The sequence below is a fragment of the Pavona decussata genome, unplaced genomic scaffold (assembly GCF_977016875.1).
Source record: "Pavona decussata unplaced genomic scaffold, jaPavDecu1.1 SCAFFOLD_38, whole genome shotgun sequence".
In the NCBI taxonomy this organism is placed as follows: domain Eukaryota; kingdom Metazoa; phylum Cnidaria; class Anthozoa; order Scleractinia; family Agariciidae; genus Pavona; species Pavona decussata.
Window position 1 is genome coordinate 2,003,323 of NW_028145460.1, and position 22,767 is coordinate 2,026,089.

General features: G+C 37.0%; 1 protein-coding gene across 2 annotated transcripts; it reads left to right on the forward strand.

Annotated features, from left to right (window-relative positions):
- Positions 1–2,835: 2,835 nt before the first annotated feature.
- Positions 2,836–21,665, forward strand: LOC146483556 (collagen alpha-6(VI) chain-like). 2 transcript variants are annotated; one of them, XM_085105733.1, is made up of 8 exons: positions 2,873–2,923; positions 15,557–15,593; positions 16,766–16,852; positions 17,128–17,540; positions 18,538–18,697; positions 19,147–19,574; positions 20,124–20,274; positions 21,547–21,665. In XM_085105733.1, the coding sequence occupies exons 3-8, from the start codon at positions 16,795–16,797 to the stop codon at positions 21,555–21,557; spliced, it is 1,221 nt and encodes a 406-aa protein (XP_084961859.1). In that variant the 5' UTR covers positions 2,873–2,923; positions 15,557–15,593; positions 16,766–16,794; the 3' UTR covers positions 21,558–21,665. The 2 variants fall into 2 exon arrangements, with proteins under 2 accessions (XP_084961860.1, XP_084961859.1); XM_085105734.1 differs by lacking the exons at positions 15,557–15,593; positions 16,766–16,852; positions 17,128–17,540; ... (2 more) ...; positions 20,124–20,274; positions 21,547–21,665 and adding exons at positions 4,117–4,203; positions 4,479–4,891; positions 5,926–6,085; ... (1 more) ...; positions 7,541–7,691; positions 8,732–8,888 and having other exon boundaries at positions 2,836–2,974.
- The last annotated feature ends 1,102 nt before the right edge of the window (positions 21,666–22,767 follow it).

Genomic DNA, 22,767 nt, shown 5'->3' on the forward strand with positions numbered 1-22,767 from the left:
TTCATTCTCCCAATTTTAAACATTTTTCCATTATCTCTTATTTACTTCTTTTTATTATTATTAATAGGTTTGTAAATAGTTGATGGTGCTGAATTTTTAAATATTCTTATTATTATATAAATAATTATACAATTCAGCCTTTTGGCTTCCATATGATAATCCATAATAAACTATCTAAAAAAATTAATAAATAAATAAAAATAAGTGTATATCTTAACTGGTGTGTTTTGAGGAACCAGTTCCTATAAATTAGTCTCTTTAACGAAAAACTTTAGTACAAAAATTAAAACTAATGTTGTGCGTCTCTTCAATTATACTACCTTGATCATTATCAAAGCGAACTGGTTGTTTCTTCGTGGTTTGAATATAAATGAGTGAAAAACAAAACAATAGACAAGCTATAGACATTTTGTTTCTTTTGTGATTATGTAAATAACTTAGCGCGGATGTAGTCAGTTTGAACGTTCAAAGTTGGTTTAAAGTCTTGGATGATCAACATTTCGTGAATTAAGCGGTCGAATTTGTTGCGGCGTTTTTTCACTACTGAAAAGTTGTTAGTTAAATTCGGTTTTGACATCCCTTGGATAATCGTGCATGTGCTTGCCAATTCAGGCATCCTACGAACTGTGATGGCAGTATCATCGAAACATCAGACAGCGTTAGATGAAATTTTTAACCTCTTTAAATATTTTTTTGTTGATTGCAAAAAAGCTGGATAGAAAAGCTTCGTTTTTCCCATATCTTCTATTCTCGTCATGTAAAAAATCTATTTAAAATATTCAATATTCTTAAAAAATTTATTTGCATGATTTTACCAACCTGATAAATAAGAACGACATGAAAACAGGAAGATGGATTTAAAAAGATGTTCGAGTCAGAGATTTTAGACAATTTCGCCACCTCTTGGTTCCCTGCCTAGCTGTTATACCATTCAAAGGGCCCTTTCTTGGTGTTGCAGCGGTAATTGATTGTGATTTTGGAAGTAACTTAGCTGAAGTTAAAATTATACAGCAGGCAAAATTCCACAATAAAACGAGGGACTATTTTTATTCACTGTTCTTTTTTTTGGCGAAAACTGTAAATATCTCGCCAGATTTTTATTGATCTGAATCGTTATCACTCGTGAAAAGGAAACTGTTTACTTGGATTATCTTTCAAATTTAATTTATTTTTCCTCAAACTATCAACTGGTCCTGGAGTTTAAGAGCATAGCAGCATCTCGCTTCCTTATCATCGCATTTTTAAATGACCCACACAGTCGATATAGTAACCATATTTTTTTTTCAATAACTTGATCATAACTAGGACTGTGGCACGCAAACGTTTATTCCCTCTCCATTAACTTACTACAGTATTAAACATCAAAACTTCTTATAAAAAAACGGGAAACTTCGACAATGTGTGTGCCTCAAAGATTTTACAAAAGTTGCTTTTTTCCCTCCTGTCCTTCTCACGGTAGAGCGATCATTGCCAGGGAGAAGCGGTTTACGAACCGTAAGACAACATTGACTTCGGTGAGGGGGAGTTCCAAATATTGCTCCTTGCTGGATTACGAGTAGAAACCGTTGGAAGCGCAACGGTTCAGTTTTTTCCAAGATTGTAGCTTCTCAGTGCTGTTGTTGATTTAAATGAAAAGGAGGTCGAGCTGATAAGGGAAGTAAAATTCTGATAAGCAAGAAAGTAACCATAACAGCGACCCACACCAACTGATTGTACTCCCAATGCCGCGTGCTGCAGCTGTTTACCAAGAAACATGACGCGAAAAAAACAGCTTTAATACTATACTTTTTACATATCCTCTTAAAGATTTATGTAAATGTTCCAAATAGAAAAAAATAAATGACTTTAAAATTTGACAATTTTTAAATTTAAAAATGTCCCCATGGTTAACAAAAATTCAAACAGGTGACAATTTGAAAAGGTTTAATTAAGGAATCAAGGAAGACGAAATTATGCAGTAAGCAAATGTTAATGTTTAAGAAGGATGTTATAGTCGGCATTTCCTTTCTTCCTTGTCCACACAAGGAATTCAGAATTATAACAAAATGTAAGTTTATCAGTAAAACCTTTAACTCAAAAAAGTTTAAATCAGTAAATGAGAGACCATCCTAATTACGTACGCAACTTAAGCAGCTACGAAAAGATAGCCTGAAAAAAAAATCAGGCTTGGACGGGATCCGATACTTTCGATCTATTAAATAGAGGAAAGACCCTCGCAGTAATTTACGCAACTTAAGTAGTTGTCAAAAGAAAACTTGAAAAAAATTCAGGCATGAACAGGATTCGAACCCATGACTTCTGCGATGCCGGTGCAGCGCATTCGATTTTAATACAACAGCAAGAATTTGATATTACAACAACTTTTACCAACATCATGTAAGTTCTCATTTCCTCATACCAATAAGGACTGACAAGAAATCGAAAAATCAATCCATACGATCTGTTATATACCATTAAAGATTTCAAATAAATATTCCAAATTGGTTTAAAGCCAATTTACAGTAGTTTACTTTAACATGGTGATGATTAAATCATAAAATATCAAGCGCCACTGTTTTGAGAAGTATTGATTTAGATAACGAGTAACACTCAGCACATCTGGAAGAAGGCTTGTTAGTGTTTTATTTTCTTTACTAATTTCAATCCTTTTGCCTAATCAGTTAAGCTGTTGTGATCTTCCTGTCCACATGTCAGTTATTATTTTTCTTTTCCCCTGTGCCTGTAGGCGAAGCAAACGTCAAATGATATAAAATAAAAGAGACCGCTTAAAAAAAGCGAAAGTTTCTTATTCAGGTTTCTTTGACAGTAGCCTCAAGAATGTAATTTAGCGAAATTTCAAAGGCTCCGACTGTTGTATACAGAAAGCAAACGTCAGCGAGAAAGGATTAAAGAGGCAGCTCTCACGTTTTGTTTCCATTCTGAGGTAACCTAAAGGACGACAGCACTCAGAACAGGACAGTACTCAAACATCAAGGTAACACAGTTATTTTTCCAAAACATTTTAACGCCCCTGTATATGGATTCGTTACCCTGTCCAAACAATAGTGATACGAATCGGCAAACCGTAAGGTAATACAAGTCTTTAACTTGTAAACCTGCATTGTCATGTTACCATTCGTCTCGAAACGTTTGCTTGTTTGATCAAAATATTAATTTCACTTCAAAAGTTTCAGTGCGTTTCGGATCGATAACAAGATTTCCCTCGAAAAGTTTGTTTTCTCGGTTAAGATATGTGTTCCACTACAAGAGTTTTACAGCATTTTCGTCTAAAAGATTTGATTCAAAAGTTTACTTTTTCGATTAAAAGTTTACACACGATTTCGATTGAAAGAATTCACTCCAAAGTTTTCTTTTTCGCTTAAAAGATTTCGTTCCAAACGTTTGCGCTTTCCATGCGCTGATACGTATGAACGGAACATGAAAATTCAAAGAGGTGTTTCTGTTGCCAAACGGAAATACATTCATCTCGGCATGGGGCATATGTTTCTGTTCAGTCTATGCTGTAGCTGTAATGATTCGTCAGAACCAATTGTAGCTTTTTTTGTTGGAATCCCTTCTCTTTGGGGGTCACACCAGGATCTGACTCATAACATTGGGTTCTGTAGATGAAACCCTAAACTGTTAATAGCTACTGAGCAGTGCTTTCCTGTGGTACTATAATCAGCTGTTCATAACTGATGCCGTTTAGTGTGTTTCATACTGTTGATCTTGTGGATAAAATATTCATGCAAGTGTTACCGTTCAAATGAAAGCTCCTTATCAGTTCTTCGTAGCGGTGTTGTTTGCTCGCCATAAAAGTTGGGCCGGAACAGGCAGGCTGAATTACTTAATCAATTAATTTTTGAAAGTGGTTGCTTGAAATGATTAGAGATTAGAGATTAAAATTTCCATTTTAGGTAAGCTTTTGGAAAGCAGGTCAAGTTTTCTTTAGGTTTTAGTATTATTGTTTAGGATTAGAATTGTTAAATATTTATACATTTTGATATTGATAGTTTATCTTACAGTTTTATATTCTATCGAACTGATGAATTTTTTAACCGTGTGTAAATAAAGATTGACTGACTGAAACATGATATGGGCTAATGATATTCTTTTTCTGTTCTGTTTTTTCCTCAGCATTTCATTTGAAATATTTTTGAGTCAAGATGAAAACCGTTGGTTTCGTGGTTTTTGCGATCGGAATATTAGCGATGACTTCTGCAGGTAATTAAGCAAAATTTAAAAGGCTAAGAAAAATTATAAAAATGTTCTTAAAAGGGGAAACACCTAACATTTTTGAAAAATATAACCCTGAAGATGACTGAAGAGTCGAAAACGTAAGTTATTTTTAAAGAACATTTTAGATGGTTTTTAGCTTTGTGCAAGCAAAAATTGTGTTAATAAAATTGTTTACAATATAATTGACATTTTTGCCATAATTTGAGTTCATAAATGAAAACGTCATGTTTTGTCACTTTTTCGCTTTTCTTTACAAACAGAAAATTCCAAATGTAAACTTGATCTCGGTTTGGTGGTTGATACAACACAGAGTATCAAAGAAGAAAACATCCCCATATTGACAGCAGCACTCAAGCATCTTGTGCAACAATTTGACATCTCAGAGGACGGAACCCATGTCTCGTTTCAAACGTTTGCCAAGAAAAGCAAGCAACACAATACATTCAACGACGCTATGTATTACAACGTGAACGCCATTTTGGGTTTGATATCCAACAATATCGAGCTTAGCAAACCAACTCGGATTGACTTAGCACTGAAAACAGCCGCTGAAAAAATGTTTACCGACGAAGCTGGACTAAGACCCGGCGTGACCAAAGCTATGGTACTGTACACCGATGGTAGATCTCACCCAAAGACAAATGACTTTTATCTGGATGTTGTGGCCCTGAAGGTAAGGCCATTAACAATAGATTGTATGGGTAAAGTAAGTTGCAATGATTTTTGTTGTTGAACCTTATTGGCTACCATCTAGAGAAGCATCCAGACCCTGTCTAGATACTTATCGTAGGGAATCCAAAGAGACCTGTTCATAACAAGGTTGTTCGAAGAAGACCCACCTTGTCTTGGGAAGGGGGTTATCGAAGACACCACCTATTTCATGAACATTACCGACAAAATTTTATTGGCTTTAAATTTGAGTTGACACAGAAACATTCAGCTGGCAAGGGTAAGCATTGCTAGATAAACAGCATGTCACGGTCATTTTTTTACTGCTGGAAAGAGAGGTGGCTATGTAATAGACACCATCCTTTGAGGTGAGGAAGGGGGATACAGGCGGAGACCACCATCTATTCGGAGGTTTGAGTATAGTGGTTTTGACCACTTCCCTAATAAAAGCATATATTCTATAAAATATTCGAGTTGTTTTCAATTCATCCGAAACCTTGGCTTTGAATCTTTTTTAAAAAATTTCAATCTTTTTTTAAAAAGCTGTTACTATATAGGGTTGGGGAATCACAATGCATTTGAAACATTTGCTTATAAACTATACAATTATACCTTGATCAATCAGAAAATGGTATAATTGGCAGCAATTTCATTATTTTTAGACTTAAGAAAATGCTTAAGCTATTAACTTAAATAATCGCGGCTACCTTCTGGATACTTTTTGTGGACTGAAACGCTTAAAAAGCAATTATTGTGGAGAAAATATTCATGGATTATTTCAGTCAGTGACACAGGCGACACACTCGATTCGTTAAAAGTAAACCCGAGTTCTCCTAAGAGCCGAGAGCTCGGATTTTCTTTCTCCAAATATCAAATCATTCATTCACCTGGCTTAAAACATAACATTCCATTTCTTTGACAATCGTCGTTCCGAAATGTGACCATGGATTTGGAAACAGTTTTTATAAACTGTACATTTATACTCCAACTGATCAGAAAATAGGATAATCATGGTAAGAGCAATTTGATTATTTTAAGGCGAGAGGTGTCCGTCTCGTTGTTGTTGGCGTTGGCCCAGACGCCAAAAAACCAAAGTACCACAGGGTCTTGGATTTGATTGGAGGAGAAAACGTGTTCTTTGTTGACGACTACGCCAACCTTAATGATCACACCAGCGATATACTCAAACTGATTTGCCGTAAGTACCAGATCTGTAATTAAAAACACAGCACCTAGCTTTTATTTCTGTTATGAAAATACCAAGCGTATTAAAAGCTACATTGAGTCTTTAAGGGGTAACAGACTTTTTTTGACGTGGACACTAACTGACTAAATTTAAGTTGCATAATTCGGGACAAATGACTGTCCAGTTATTGTCATTACAAACAACTTGCGTTGCAGAACAGAATTATCTATAGTGAGGTTCTGGTAAAGTCATGATATGCTGAGATGTTAGTAGTATAACAGGGACATCACAGAAGACGGACTGAAAACGGTCAGCGCTTTAGCAGGATTCTGAAGTCGCCGTCTCAATGACGTTTTTATTTCAATAACATATTTTTTACTGGGATAGAAGGAAAGTTCTCTGTTGCACTTGGAGAACGACCTTCGTTGACAGCGTGTTATTGTTTTCTAGCACCAAATCCGTGTGAGAACTCCAAAGGAATGGATGTAGCATTTTTAGTGGACAGGACTAGGAGTTTGACCGAGGGCGACTTTATGCTCCTCAAGGGATTCCTTGCTCAAATCGCCGGTGGGTTAAATATCGGCAGAGACGCTACACGTCTTGGTATGATCCTGTTCGACAGTCATCCAAAAGTGATCAGCACGTTTACGAACGAGGCGTTGTTCACTAAAGATGCCGTTAATCAGTTCATTGAGAAAATACCCACCAATCGTTTCTCGCCTACCCGCACCGACAAAGCCCTGCTGGCTGCCAATAATCAGCTATTTACTCCAGAGGGAGGAGACAGAGAAAAGTTTCCAAACGTTCTTATCGTTTTCACAGATGGAAAAACCCATCGTACATCCAAACCCTTTGCTGAGATAACTCCTCTACTTAAGGTGAGTCGTTCGCAAACCTTTTGCTCTGTTGCGCATCGTTCAATTGTTTTGATCGACTGCTTGCTGGAAAACGTTTTATTTCGCAATTATTTACCGAAAAGCATAGGATTTGTGCAGGCCAGAGGTTCCTAAAAGTCCGAAAATAACCTTCATAAACCACGCAACCACCGAGCTTCACTCCAAAATCCGATCTAGTGAGATAAGATACCACAAATCCCAAAGATGACCTACACTCGCAGGGGAGATTATATTGGCAGGTTTAGGTTTTTTTTCATGATGTCAACGAGTCACTGGCAGTTCACTACACACCAAAACAAACACAAAACAACGAACCACACAAAAAAACAAACAAACAAACGAAACAACAAAAATTAAATAAACATACTTAACTTGCCCCGATCTCCGGTCTATGCTAATTCATCGAATTGTCATAACATAATTCGCTCCAAAAGCTGTTAGAGTTAATTATCTCATGCAAGATATTATTCATTATTTTATACACCTTGGATTCGATTCTTTTAAACATTGGGGTCTTGGACATATTGTTTTTCTAAGCATATCATGTTTCTAAGCTGTTCTACATCTTCAGGCAAAACACGTTCACACACTGGCTGTTGGAGTTGGTCAGCATGAAGATTTCCAGGGGCAACTGGAAGAAATTGCAGGAGACAATGTCCTCAACGTGGACAATTTTGACGAGTTGTCAAATTTGTTTTCTGACATTCTGGCCGAAGTATGCCGTAAGTAATGAGTTTACTTTATGAAGCGAACTCCTCGATTGACTTGGTTTAATTACAACGATGAAACACTAAGATCTACAGGATAAATCACAATATACATACACTAAGTAACGCGAACTATAAAGCTAAACGAAACACAATATAATAGACTTACAATAATAAGTTCGATTCGCAAGATATTTGATCACGTAAAGTTCGAGTGTCCGAAACAATATGGCTGACTAGCACAGGTCAGCGGTCCTAACGAGTCCTCAGTATGTGGCCAGCGGCAGTCCCTTCACTTTACACTGATGTTTGCTCGTTGTCCATATGCATGTCAATAGGGAACCAAATGTCCGTTACAATGTACTTTTCATGCATTCTTTGGAAACCCAGTTGATGATTATAACGTCCTTACTATATGAATGAAATTATATTTAATTTGGTGTATGAAAAGAGTTTATTTCAACTTTTAAATGGTACGATGAAGGCTAGCCTTTTTAGCTAGTGGTCTGAGCACTGGTCTTGTAATCCCGAGGTCCGGCCGATTCGATTAAGTCGTTCCCTCTGCCCTTGGCTGTATTTGTCTTCTAAGGTGTTCTGTATTTGTCTTCTGAAGTCTCCAGGGAGAGAAGTCGTAAACAAATTATGCTAAAAAAAACAACTAAACATTAACCTTGTGTGATTGACTATAGCTATGGTGAAGTATATAAACATGATATATTTGAACTACAAGAATAAATAAATGAGAGGTCCCCCAAGTTGTGTAATCAATTAACTTGACATACGAAAAGAAAGTAAAAAAAAAAAATCAGTTTTGAACGGGATTCAAACCCCTGACCACTGCGATACCTCTGTAATGCTCTACCATAAGATTCATAAAACCACCTGGGTGCAGATTATTATTTGTGTAGCTCTTTAGTTATAAGAATTTAAAATATGTCCAAAACTACTGGTGACTGCACGGTTACGTGACTGAGGAAGGCCCGGTAAAAGCTTCCCTGTTCAACCACTGGATGGACCTAAGTCCTAACTTTGAATTTTTATTGTTATTCCTGCAGGTGAGAAATAATCAGCAGTCAACGATGGGTTTTAAAAGCTCTTTACTTCATTAAATAAATTAAAAAGTAAGATAAAGGAGTTTAAATGAATACCGCAGCTAGCTGCAGTTAAAAATTTGTTCGTTGGTGGTGAGCTTGAATAAAATCCTTCGAAACCGTTTCCGGTGTATCTTTTTTTGAACGCCTTACGACAGTCGATTAAATGATTAGGGCCATGTATATACGTAGTATTTTTCTTTGATAAAAGAGTGGTAAAATTGAATTTAAAAAATAGTTATTAACTTGGTTTATTTTTATCTGGATAATATATGAAAGAATTACGACCTTTTCACGATCTGTTTGGTCAGTAGTCCATTTCAGCTTGACACCCGAGCGTTAATTGAGTTACAGGAAACGTAAGTGTGCAGAGGAGGGCTGTGTAGTGCTAACCTGAAGAGTATATATTGCAACGTTTGTCAGGGAGAGCAGGAGAGAGGAAAGTGACGAAAACCTCCAGCAAACCCCTTCCTCAATCAAATATATTCCGGGAAACGGAGCCTACCCTCTTCTCCCTCCAATAAAGGTCTTCTCCGCAAGTTTTCAATTCTTACTCCCTTCTACTAAACTGCGTAGGGTTAGTTTTACTCGGGTGTTTTTAATCATTGGATGAAACTCCCAGCAGAATTGATCAAGCAGGGCCAATATGACACCACTGAAGTCAAGCCATAAGCCATGTTATTATATGGCTGGCTCCGCGAGCGGGCAAGATGAGTCAAATTCTGCGCTGTGATTGGCTACCCGAGCGGGCAAGATGGAGCTATCTTGCCCGCTCGGGATTACCCGTTGCCCGTCCGCTTGGCATCGAAAGTTTAATCCCAACAACAATGCGGGTTTTCTTCGATTTTCTCGTTGTTTTGGGGGAAAACGCTCACTAAAAAGTTCGGTAAACTCTCAACATTTACCTAAAGGAAAGGAAAGAGAATGGAATCGTCCTGGTGTAGTGAAAACTTCGTTTCAGCTACAATGAATGTGAGTTGAAGCGGTGAGTTGCCCTGCGTGTAGTATTTTAGATAGAATTAATTTTGAAAAACTTATTGTCTCAAGTCGAGTGCCAAATTGATAAGTTCTTTAGGTTTGCAATGACTGTATTTAAATCATAGCGTAATGGAAGTTGCGGTTAGTGTTTAGAGCAGTTCAGAAAAGTTTTTTTTTTTTTTTGAAGTTCGCCGAAGAAGCTCACGTTTTTAATTCAGCCGCGTCTTGCTTGTTGTAAACAACAAAATCTTGTCAAAGTTTCGCTCAGTTTTCTGATTTACCTGCTCTTTTTTTCGGCTTATGTTTGCATATAATCTCAAAATCTATTGTATTATTCAAGAATTAATGATTGGAAGCCGAAAACTGTGCAAAAAAAATTTTATTATTTACTCCACCGCGCGATCGCCTGAAAATGGCGAGTTTGTTGGGTTCTATTCAAATCTTCCCGCTCTTGCGAAAATCTAAATTTTTCGTTCTCGATAATTGTACACTTCCTTTAAGCCATTATAAAGTTATAGCCCTAAGATAATTTAGGATTCCTTGTTTTCCACGATTACATGCTAATCCAAAGGCGCACTGAAAATAAATCTTGCACCGGCCGGCTATGAAGAATTTCTTTCCGGGTAGAGCAGTTTCATGTTGTGTTTTGTTTTATTATTGTAGTTTTAACTTGATGGTAAAGCCATGTAATAAATCCTTTATTGACCAAGCTTGTTCGGTCAAGATGGCTGGATATTGGCCTCGTTCTTTTTTTTGCGTTTTTATGGACCTCGACTTCGTCTCGGTCCATAAAAACGCAAAAAAAAGGACTTGGCCAATATCCAGCCATCTTGACCTCACGCTTGGTCAATAACGCATATTTATACGATCGGTGCAAGGAAGTAAAGGAACAGTGTTTCATCACATTCCCAAACTTCAAGAAGTGGCCTGAAAAATGTTTGGCCCCAAGCACATGGTCTGGTATTTCAGGTAATTCCCTTGAAGGAGATTACTTTCGTACCATTCTTAAAAAAAAAGCTTTCCCTCGTGATTTTTAACCACCAGCTCGGTTGAGGCAGACAGAGGGTTTATATAATGGAAGTTTGATGTAAAATTCAGTTTTATAAACCTTGATTCGTACTACAATTGGTCGACTATAAACTTGATTCCATCCGTTTTCCTTCGCATTATTTACGGGCATCAGCCAATCAGAGCGCGCACTTAACTGACGTTATTTTGCGATTGTAACTAGTGTTACTTCGAATAGAATAAAATTTGCTATCTAAGACATTTTTAACGAGCAAAATGAAAACCTCGGTTATGGGGATTAGCGTTAATCGGCTTTCGAACAATCAGGCCCTGGGCCCTGCGTTATTAAAAGGAACAACTCATGACGGCTCTCGTGCATTTTGGGAACGAAAACGGGAGAACTTGAAAACAGTTTGCCTAACTTGTTTCAAGTTGCAGTCTATTTTATCCTGGTCCATCAGTGACCAGAGACACTCAACAAATTTGAGCGATAGTTTTAGGTTTCTGTTCCTAAAAGAACGTTTTCGAGTTTACGATAGAACACCAAATTTCCAAGATACGTTTTCTTTAGTGAGCTTACAGGAACACGTGTACGTGTTAGCGAGTGACCCAGGATACGACATACCCGACATTACTACGTTCCTCTGTCTTTTCTAATTACAATCAGTCCCCCGAGGGAGGGAGGGCGGTTACTACCCTATATAAGCTATATAGGTATGTGCGGCCAGTTTTTGAGCTGTTTTGGTTTGAAAATGGGTATTTATTTTACAGACAAGGGTATGGATTATAGAGAACAGGGGCCCGTTTCTCGAACGTCCCGGTAACTTACCGGGCCCAGTAAGTGTTTTTGGTGATAAAAGTTTTTTAACAGAAGTCAATTTTTGTTAGCTTTGAACACTAAATTTTTAAGTCTTATAACTGTATGAAAACATTGGCCGAGTGCCATGCCTGTAATCACTGTGTAATCGGCGAAAAAAAAAAAACATTTGAAAATATACTTATCGGGCCCGGTAAGTTACCGGGACGCTCCAGAAACGGGTCCCAGGTCTGAAAATGGATATGAATTTTACAGAAAAAGGTATGGATTCTAAAGACCAGGCCCCAGTTGTTCAAAGAGCGGATAATTTTATGCACGGGATAGGTCGCTATCCGGCAGATAAACTGTGTGCAAGATTTTCCCGATAGTCCCTATAATTTGTGAATAGTGTAGAAGCATATGTAAAATTTAAGTATGGGATTGTGTGAAAAACTTGCCAAATGCGTCGGTTGGAATACATTTGTACCGCTGGATAGTTATTTATCCAGTGGATAAAGTTATCCGCTCTTTGAACAACGGGGGCCAGGTCTGGAAAGGGGTATGAATTTTAGAAGCCATGTAGTTAAGAAGGTGCACGAAAATGACATAGTTTGGTCTGAAATAGGGTCGAGTGGTTATCCCCCCACCCACACCCCCCGGGCTTCATTCACGCAGTTTGGGAAAACTATGTGCCAATTCATTGAAGCGATCATTATTTAAAACAAACTTGTACAAGAAACAGCATTTTGATATCTACAAAGAACGGGATTATAGCTACGACTCGTTCCTACTTCTATGCAGCGAATAGCAGATTTTGGATTTCACGCACCATATCTACCGACTGTAGCACCCAGGGAATACAATTATGCATCGAGAAGTTGATCGGTATAGCTTCCATAAAGGTACATTAATTTTACATCCTGTTTCTTTTCAACTTCCTTTTTCATTTAAATTAAATCATTGCCTTTTTAACTCAACTTTTATTTCGGCCATGCGGTGGCCGAGCCAATAGCAATTTATTTAAATAGCAATCAGTCTTACTCATTTTTATCGATTTTTTGATTCTTTTCATTCTCCCAATTTTAAACATTTTTCCATTATCTCTTATTTACTTCTTTTTATTATTATTAATAGGTTTGTAAATAGTTGATGGTGCTGAATTTTTAAATATTCTTATTATTTATATAAATAATTATACAATTCAGCCTTTTGGCTTCCATATGATAATCCATAATAAACTATCTAAAAAAATAAATAAATAAATAAAAATAAGTGTATATCTTAACTGGTGTGTTTTGAGGAACCAGTTCCTATAAATTAGTCTCTTTAACGAAAAACTTTAGTACAAAAATTAAAACTAATGTTGTGCGTCTCTTCAATTATACTACCTTGATCATTATCAAGGAGAACTGGCTGTTTCTTCGTGGTTTGAATATAAATGAGTGAAAAACAAAACAATAGACAAGCTATAGACATTTTGTTTCTTTTGTGATTATGTAAATAACTTAGCGCGGATGTAGTCAGTTTGAACGTTCAAAGTTGGTTTAAAGTCTTGGATGATCAACATTTCGTGAATTAAGCGGTCGAATTTGTTGCGGCGTTTTTCACTACTGAAAAGTTGTTAGTTAAATTCGGTTTTGACATCCCTTGGATAATCGTGTTCAGGCATCCTACGAGCTGTGATGGCAGTATCATCGAAACATCAGACAGCGTTAGATGAAATTTTTAACCTCTTTAAATATTTTTTTGTTGATTGCAAAAAAGCTGGATAGAAAAGCTTCGTTTTTCCCATATCTTCTATTCTCGTCATGTAAAAAATCTATTTAAAATATTCAATATTCTTAAAAAATGTATTTGCATAATTTTACCAACGTGATAAATAAGAACGACATGAAAACAGGAAGATGGATTTAAAAAGATGTTCGAGTCAGAGATTTTAGACAATTTCGCCACCCTTGGTTCCCTGCCTAGCTGTTATACCATTCAAAAGGCCCTTTCTTGGTGTTGCAGCGGTAATTGATTGTGATTTTGGAAGTAACTTAGCTGAAGTTAAAATTATACAGCAGGCAAAATTCCACAATAAAACGAGGGACTATTTTTATTCACTGTTCTTTTTTTTTGGCGAAAACTGTAAATATCTCGCCAGATTTTTATTGATCTGAATCGTTATCACTCGTGAAAAGGAAACTGTTTACTTGGATTATCTTTCAAATTTAAATTATTTTTCCTCAAACTATCAACTGGTCCTGGAGTTTAAGAGCATAGCAGCATCTCGCTTCCTTATCATCGCATTTTTAAATGACCCACACAGTCGATATAGTAACCATATTTTTTTTTTTCAATAACTTGATCATAACTAGGACTGTGGCACGCAAACGTTTATTCCCTCTCCATTAACTTACTACAGTATTAAAGATCAAAACTTCTTATAAAAAAACGGGAAACTTCGACAATGTGTGTGCCTCAAAGATTTTACGAAAGTTGCTTTTTTCCCTCCTGTCCAACTCACGGTAGAGCGATCATTGCCAGGGAGAAGCGGTTTACGAACCGTAAGACAACATTGACTTCGGTGAGGGGGAGTTCCAAATATTGCTCCTTGCTGGATTACGAGTAGAAACCGTTGGAAGCGCAACGGTTCAGTTTTTTCCAAGATTGTAGCTTCTCAGTGCTGTTGTTGATTTAAATGAAAAGGAGGTCGAGCTGATAAGGGAAGTAAAATTCTGATAAGCAAGAAAGTAACCATAACAGCGACCCACACCAACTGATTGTACTCCCAATGCCGCGTGCTGCAACTGTTTACCAAGAAACATGACGCGAAAAAAACAGCTTTAATACTATACTTTTTACATATCCTCTTAAAGATTTATGTAAATGTTCCAAATAGAAAAAATAAATGACTTTAAAATTTGACAATTTTTTAATGTAAAAATGTCCCCATGGTTAACAAAAATTCAAACAGGTGACAATTTAAAAAGGTTTAATTAAGGAATCAAGGAAGACGAAATTATGCAGTAAGCAGACGTTAATGTTTAAGAAGGATGTTATAGTCGGCATTTTCTTTCTTCCTTGTCCACACAAGGAATTCAGAATTATAACAAAATGTAAGTTTATCAGTAAAACCTTTAACTCAAAAAAGTTTAATCAGTAAATGAGAGACCATCCTAATTACGTACGCAACTTAAGCAGCTACGAAAAGATAGCCTGAAAAAAAAAATCAGGCTTGGACGGGATCCGATATCGATACTTTCGATCTATTAAATCGAGGAAAGACCCTCGCAGTAATTTACGTAACTTAAGCAGTTGTCAAAAGAAAACTTGAAAAAAATTCAGGCGTGAACAGGATTCGAACCCATGACTTCTGCGATGCCGGTGCAGCGCATTCGATCTTACTACAACAGCAAGAATTTGATATTACAACAACTTTTACCAGCATCATGTAAGTTCTCATTTCCTCATACCAATAAGGACTGACAAGAAATCGAAAAATCAATCCTTACGATCTGTTATATACCATTAAAGATTTCAAATAAATATTCCAAATTGGTTTAAAGCCAATTTACAGTAGTTTACTTTAACATGGTGATGATTAAATCATAAAATATCAAGTGCCACAGTTTTGAGAAGTATTGATTTAGATAACGAGTAACACTCAGCACATTTGGAAGAAGGCTTGCTATTGTTCTATTTTCTTTACTAATTTCAATCCTTTTGCCTTATCAGTTAAGCTGTTGTGATGTTCCTGTCAACATGCCAGTTATTATTTTTCTTTTCCCCTGTGCCTGTAGGCGAAGCAAACGTCAAATGATATAAAATAGAAGAGACCGCTAAAAATAGCGAAAGTTTCTTATTCAGGTTTCTTTGACAGTAGCCTCAAGAATGTAATTAATTAATCATATAGCGAAATTTCAAAGGCTCCGACTGTTGTAAACAGGAATCAAACTTCAGCGAGAAAGGATTAAAGAGGCAGCTCTCACGTTTTGTTTCCTTTCAGAGGTAACCTAAAGGAGGACAGCACTCCGAACAGGACAGTACTCAAACATCAAGGTAACACAATTAATTTTTCCGAAACATTTTATCGCCCCGTGTATGGATTCGTTACCCTGTCCAAACAGTAGTGATACGAATCGGCAAACCGTAAGGTAATACAAGTCTCTAACTTGTAAACCTGCATTGTCATGTTACCATTCGTCTCGAAACGTTTGCTTGTTTGATCAAAATATTAATTTCACTTTAAAAGTTTCAGTGCGTTTCGGATCGATTAAAAGATTTCCCTCGAAAAGTTTGTTTTCTCGGTTAAGATATGTGTCCCACTCCAAGAGTTTTACAGCATTTTCGTCTAAAAGATTTGATTCAAAAGTTTACTTTTTCGATTAAAAGTTTACACACGATTTCGATTGAAAGAATTCACTCCAAAGTTTTCTTTTTCGCTTAAAAGATTTCGTTCCAAACGTTTGCGCTTTCCATGCGCTGATACGTATGAACGGAACATGAAAATTCAAAGAGGTGTTTCTGTTGCCAAACGGAAATGCATTCATCTCGGCATGGGGCATATGTGTCTGTTCAGTCTATGCTGTAGCTGTAATGATTCGTCAGAACCAATTGTAGCTTTTTTTGTTGGAATCCCTTCTCTTTGGGGGTCACACCAGGATCTGACTCATAACATTGGGTTCTGTAGATGAAACCCTAAACTGTTAACATTCAATGATAGCTACTGAGCAGTGCCTTTCTGTGGTACTATAATCAGCTGTTCATAACTGATGCCGTTTAGTGTGTTTCATACTGTTGATCTTGTCGATAAAATATTCATGCAAGTGTAACCGTTCAAATGAAAGCTGCTTATCAGTTTTTCGTAGCGGTGTTGTTTGCTCGCCATAAAAGTTGTGCCGTGACAGGCAGGCTGAATTACTTAATCAATTAATTATTTAAAGTGGTTGCTTAAAATGATAAGAGATTAGAGATTAAAATCTCCATTTTAGGTAAGCTTCTGGAAAGGAGGTGAAGTTTTCTTTAGGTTTTAGTATTATTGTTTAGGATTAGAATTGTTAAATATAGGATTAGAATTGTTAAATATTTATAAATTTTAATATTTATAGTTTATCCTGTAGTTTTATATTGTATCGAACTGATGAATTTTTTAACCGTGTGTAAATAAAGATTGACTAACTGAAACATGATAAGGGCTGATGGTATTCTTTTCTTTTCTGTTTTCTCCTCAGCATTTAATTTGAAATATCTTTGAGTCAAGATGAAAATCCTTGGTTTCGTGGTTTTTGCGATCGGAATGTTAGCGATGACTTCTGCAGGTAATTAAGCAAAATTTAAAAGGCTAAGAAAAATTATAAAAATGTTCTTAAAAGGGGAAACACCTAACATTTTTGAAAGATATAACACTGAAGATGACTGAGTAGTCGAAAACGTAAGTTATTTTTAAAGAACATTTTAGATGGTTTTTAGCTTTGTGCAAGCAAAAATTGTGTTTATAAAATTGTTTACAATATAATTGACATTTTTGCCATAATTTGTTTTCATAAATGAAAACGTCATGTTTTGTCACTTTTTCGCCTTTCGTTACAAACAGAAAATTCCAAATGTAAACTTGATCTCGGTTTGGTGGTTGATACAACACAGAGTATCAAAGAAGAAAACATCCCCGTATTGACAGCAGCACTCAAGCATCTTGTGCAACAATTTGACATCTCAGAGGACGGAACCCATGTCTCGTTTCAAACGTTTGCCAAGAAAAGCAAGCAACACAATACATTTAACGACGCTATGTATTACAACGTGAACGCCATTTTGGGTTTGATATCCAACAGTATCGAGCTTAGCAAACCAACCCGGATTGACTTAGCACTGAAAACAGCCGCTGAAAAAATGTTTACCGACGAAGCTGGACTAAGACCCGGCGTGGCCAAAGCTATGGTACTGTACACCGATGGTAGATCTCACCCACAGACAAATGACTTTTATCTGGATGTTGTGGCCCTGAAGGTAAGGCCATTAACAATAGATTGTATGGGTAAAGTAAGTTGCAATGATTTTTGTTGTTGAACCTTATTGGTTACCATCTAGATACTTATCGTAGGGAATCCAAAGAGACCTGTTCATAACAAGTTTGTTCGAAGAAGACCCACCTTGTCTTGGGAAGGGGGTTATCGAAGATACCACCTATCTCATGAACATTACCGACAAAACTTTATTGGCTTTCAATTTGAGTTGACACAGAAATATTCAGCTGGCAAGAGTAAGCATTGCTAGATAAACAGCATGGTGAGGTTTAAATGTCATGGTCATTTTTTTACTGCTGGAAAGAGAGGTGGCTATGCAATAGACACCATCCTTTGAGGTGAGGAAGGGGGATACAGGGGGAGACCACCATCTATTCTATGGTTCGAGTATAGTAGTTTTGACCACTTCCCTAATAAAAGCATATATTCTTTAAAATATTCGAGTTGTTTCCGATTCAACCGAAACCTTGGCTTTGAATCTTTTTTAAAAAGGCTCTTACTATATAGGGTTGGGGAATCACAATGCATTTGAAACATTTGCTTATAAACTATACAATTATACCCCGATCAATCAGAAAATGGTATAATTGGCAGCAATTTCATTATTTTTAGACTTAAAAAAATGCTTAAGCTATTCACTTAAATAATCGCGGCTACCTTCTGGATACTTTTTGTGGAAAACGCTTAAAAAGCAATTATTGTGGAGAAAATATTCATGTATTATTTCCGTCAGTGACACAAGCGACACACTCGTTAAAAGTAAACCCGAGTTCTCCTAAGAGGCGAGAGCTCGGATTTTCTTTCTCCAAATATCAAATTATTCATTCACCTGGCTTAAAACATAACATTCCATTTCTTTGACAATCGTCGTTCCGAAATGTGACCATGGATTTGGAAAAAGTTTTTATAAACTGTACATTTATGCTCCAACTGATCAGAAAATAGGATAATCATGGTAACAGCAATTTGATTATTTTAAGGCGAGAGGTGTCCGTCTCGTTGTTGTTGGCGTTGGCCCAGACGCCAAAAAACCAAAGTACCACAGGGTCTTGGATTTGATTGGAGGAGAAAACGTGTTCTTTGTTGACGACTACGCCAACCTTAATGATCACACCAACGATATACTCAAACTGATTTGTCGTAAGTACCAGATCTGTAATTAAAAACACAGCATCTTCTCCTAGCTTCGATTTCCGTTATGAAAATACCAAGCCGCGTAGAAGGTACATTGACTCCTTGAGAGGTAATAGACTTTTTTTGACGTGGACAGTAACTGACTAAATTTAAGTTGCATACTTTGGGACAAATGCTTGAACAGTTATTGTGATTAAAACCAACTTGTGTTGCACAACAGAATTATCGATAGTGAGGTTCTGGTAAAGTCATATTATGCTGAGATGTTAGTAGTATAACAGGGACATCACAGAAGACGGACTGAAAACGGTCAGCGCTTTAAATAGCAGGATTCTGAAGTCGCCGTCTCAGTGACGTTTTTATTTCAATAACATATTTTTTACTGGGATAGAAGGAAAAATTCTCTGTTGCACTTGGAGAACGACCTTCGTTGACAGCGTGTTATTGTTTTCTAGCACCAAATCCGTGTGAGAACTCCAAAGGAATGGATGTAGCATTTTTAGTGGACAGGACTAGGAGTTTGACCGAGGGCGACTTTATGCTCCTCAAGGGTTTCCTTGCTCAAATCGCCGGTGGGTTAAATATCGGCAGAGACGCTACACGTCTTGGTATGATCCTGTTCGACAGTCATCCAAAAGTGATCAGCACGTTTACAAACGAGGCGTTGTTCACTAAAGATGCCGTTAATCAGTTCATTGAGAAAATACCCACCAATCGTTTCTCGCCTACCCGCACCGACAAAGCCCTGCTGGCTGCCAATAATCAGCTATTTACTCCAGAGGGAGGAGACAGAGAAAAGTTTCCAAACGTTCTTATCGTTTTCACAGATGGAAAAACCCATCCTACATCCAAACCCTTTGCTGAGATAACTCCTCTACTTAAGGTGAGTCGTCCGCAAACCTTTTTTTCCGTTGTGCATCATTCAATTCTTTTGATTGGCTGTTTTAATCTCTGCTTGCTAGAAAACGTTTTATTCCGCGATTATGTACCGAAAAGCATGGGATTTTTGCAGGCCAGAGGTTTTCTTCCCTGCGAGCGTAGGTCATCTTTGGGGATTTGTGGTATCTTATCTCACTAGCTTTAAAAGGCCAATTGTATTGACAGGTTTTAGTTTTCATGAATTTAACGAGTCACTGGCAGTTCACTACACACCAAAACAAACACAAAACAACAAACCACATAAAAAACAAACAAACAAACAAAACAACAAAAATTAAATAAACATACTTAACTTGCCCCGATCTCCGGTCTATGCTAATTCATCGAATTGTCATAACATAATTCGCTCCAAAAGCTGTTAGAGTTCATTATCTCATGCAAGATATTATTCATTATTTTATGCACCTTGGATTCGATTCTTTTAAACATTGGGGTCTTGGACATATTGTTTTTCTAAGCAAATCATGTTTCTAAGCTGTTCATACATCTTCAGGCAAAACACGTTCACACAGTGGCTGTTGGAGTTGGTCAGCATGAAGATTTCCAGGGGCAACTGGAAGAAATTGCAGGAGACAATGTCCTCAACGTGGACAATTTTGACGAGTTGTCAAATTTGTTTTCTGACATTCTGGCCGAAGTATGCCGTAAGTAATGAGTTTACTTTAAGAAGCGAACTCCTCGATTGACTTGGTTTAATTACAATGATGAAACACTAAGATCTACAGGATAAATCACAATATACATACACTAAGTAACGCGAGCTATAAAGCTAGACGAAACACAATATAATAGACTTACGATAATAAATTCGATGGGCAAAATATTTGATCACGTAAATGAGTTCGAGTGTCCGAAACAATATGGCTGACTAGCACAGGTCAGCGGTCCTAACGAGTCCTCAGTATGAGGCCAGCGGCAGTCCCTTCACTTTACACTGATGTTTGCTCGTTGGCCATATGCATGTCAATAGAGAACCAAATACCCGTTACAATGTACTTTTCATGCATTCTTTGGAAACCCAGTTGATGATTATAACGTCCTTACTATATGAATGAAATTATATTTAATTTGGTGCATGAAAAGAGTTCATTTCAACTTTTAAATGGTACGATGAAGGCTAGCCTTTTAGCTAGTGGTCTGAGCACTGATCTTGTAATCCCGAGGTCCGGTCGATTCGATTAAGTCGTTCCCTCTGCCCTTGGCTGTATTGGTCTTGTAAGGTGTTCTGTATTTGTCCTCTGAAGTCTCCAGGGAGTGAAGTCGTAAAACAAATTATGCTAAAAAAAAAAAAAACTAAACATTAACCTTGTGTGATTGACTATAGCTATGGTGAAGTATATAAACATGATATATTTGAACTACAAGAATAAATAAATGAGAGGTCCCCCAAGTTGTGTAATCAATTAACTTGAGATACGAAAAGAAAGTAAAAAAAAAAAACAGTTTTGAACGGGATTCAAACCCCTGACCACTGCGATACCTCTGTAATGCTCTACCATACGATTCATAAAACCACCTGGGTGCAGATTATTATTTGTGTAGCTAAAAGAGAGATTTAGAGCAACGTTTACCGCAAACGGCAAATGGCAGAAATGATCAGAAGCGGCCACGTTTATCGTTCAGTATCCACTGGTTGTTTTTAGTTTCTCAGTAAAATTAAGCAGTTTGGCATTAGCATGAAAGGTTAGACTTGTTTTGCACTGTTTTCATCGATCTTCTAATTATTTGAAGAAAATATAAACGCCAATATCACGTTTACCGTTTGCCGTAAACGCGATTCTAAATCTCTCTAATACCTCCAAAACTACTGGTGACTGCACGGTTACGTGACTGAGGAAGGCCCGGAAAAAGCTTCCCTGTTCAACCACTGGATGGACCTAAGTCCTAACTTTGAATTTTTATTGTTATTCCTGCAGGTGAGAAATAATCAGCAGTCAACGATGGGTTTTAAAAGCTCTTTACTTCATTAAATAACTTAAGAAGTAAGATAAAGGAGTTTAAACGAATACCGCAGCTAGCTGCAGTTAAAAATTTGTTCTTTGGAGGTGAGCTTGAATAAAATCCTTCGAAACCGTTTCCGGTGTATCTTTTTTTGAACGCCTTACGACAGTCGATTAAATGATTAGGGCCATGTATATACGTAGTATTTTTCTTTGATAAAAAAAGTGGTAAAATTGAATTTAAAAAAATAGTTATTAACTTGGTTTATTTTTATCTGGATAATATATGAAAGAATTACGACCTTTCCACGATATGTTTGGTCAGTAGTCCATTCCAGCTTGACACCCGAGCGTTAATTGAGTTACAGGAAACGTAAGTGTGCAGAGGAGGGCTGTGTAGTGCTAACGTGAAGAGTATATATTGCAACGTTGGTCAGGGAGAGCAGGAGAGAGGAAAGTGACGAAAACCTCCAGCAAACCCCTTCCTCAATCAAATATATTCCGGGAAACGGAGCCTACCCCCTTCTCCCTCCAAGGAAGGTCTTCTCTGCAAGTTTTCAATTCTTACTCCCTTCTACTAAATTGTGTAGGGTTAGTTTTACTCGGGTGTTTTTAATCATGGGATGAAACTCCCAGCAGAATTGGTCAAGCAAGGCCAATATGGCACCACTGAAGTCAAGCTATAAGCCATGTTATACGATCGGTGCAAGGAAGTAAAGGAAGAGTGTTTCATCACATTCCCAAACTCTAAGAAGTGGGCTGAAAAATATTTGGCCCCAAGCACATGGTCTGGTTTTTCAGGTAATTCCCTTGAAGAAGATTACTTTCATACCATTCTTAAAAACATTTATTAACCTTGATTCTTACTAAAATTGGTCGGCTATAAACTTGATGGAGTGGAAAAGATTTAAATGGTAATATCTAAGGGATTTAAAATGATTTTCCAACAATTTTCCTGTGCATCATTTACGGGCATCAACCAATCAGAGCGCGCACTTTACTGACGTTATTTTACAATTGTAACTAGTGTTACTTCGAATAGCCAAAAAAATATATTTGTCTCGATGGAAACTAGAACACAGAAACTAGTGCTAATTACCTTTGGCTGCGGATAGCCAATTAATTGAAGTGGATTGCAGCTTGAAAAAAATTGAACTTTTTCAAGTTCTTCTTGTGGATCAGTTTGAAGAAATCGCG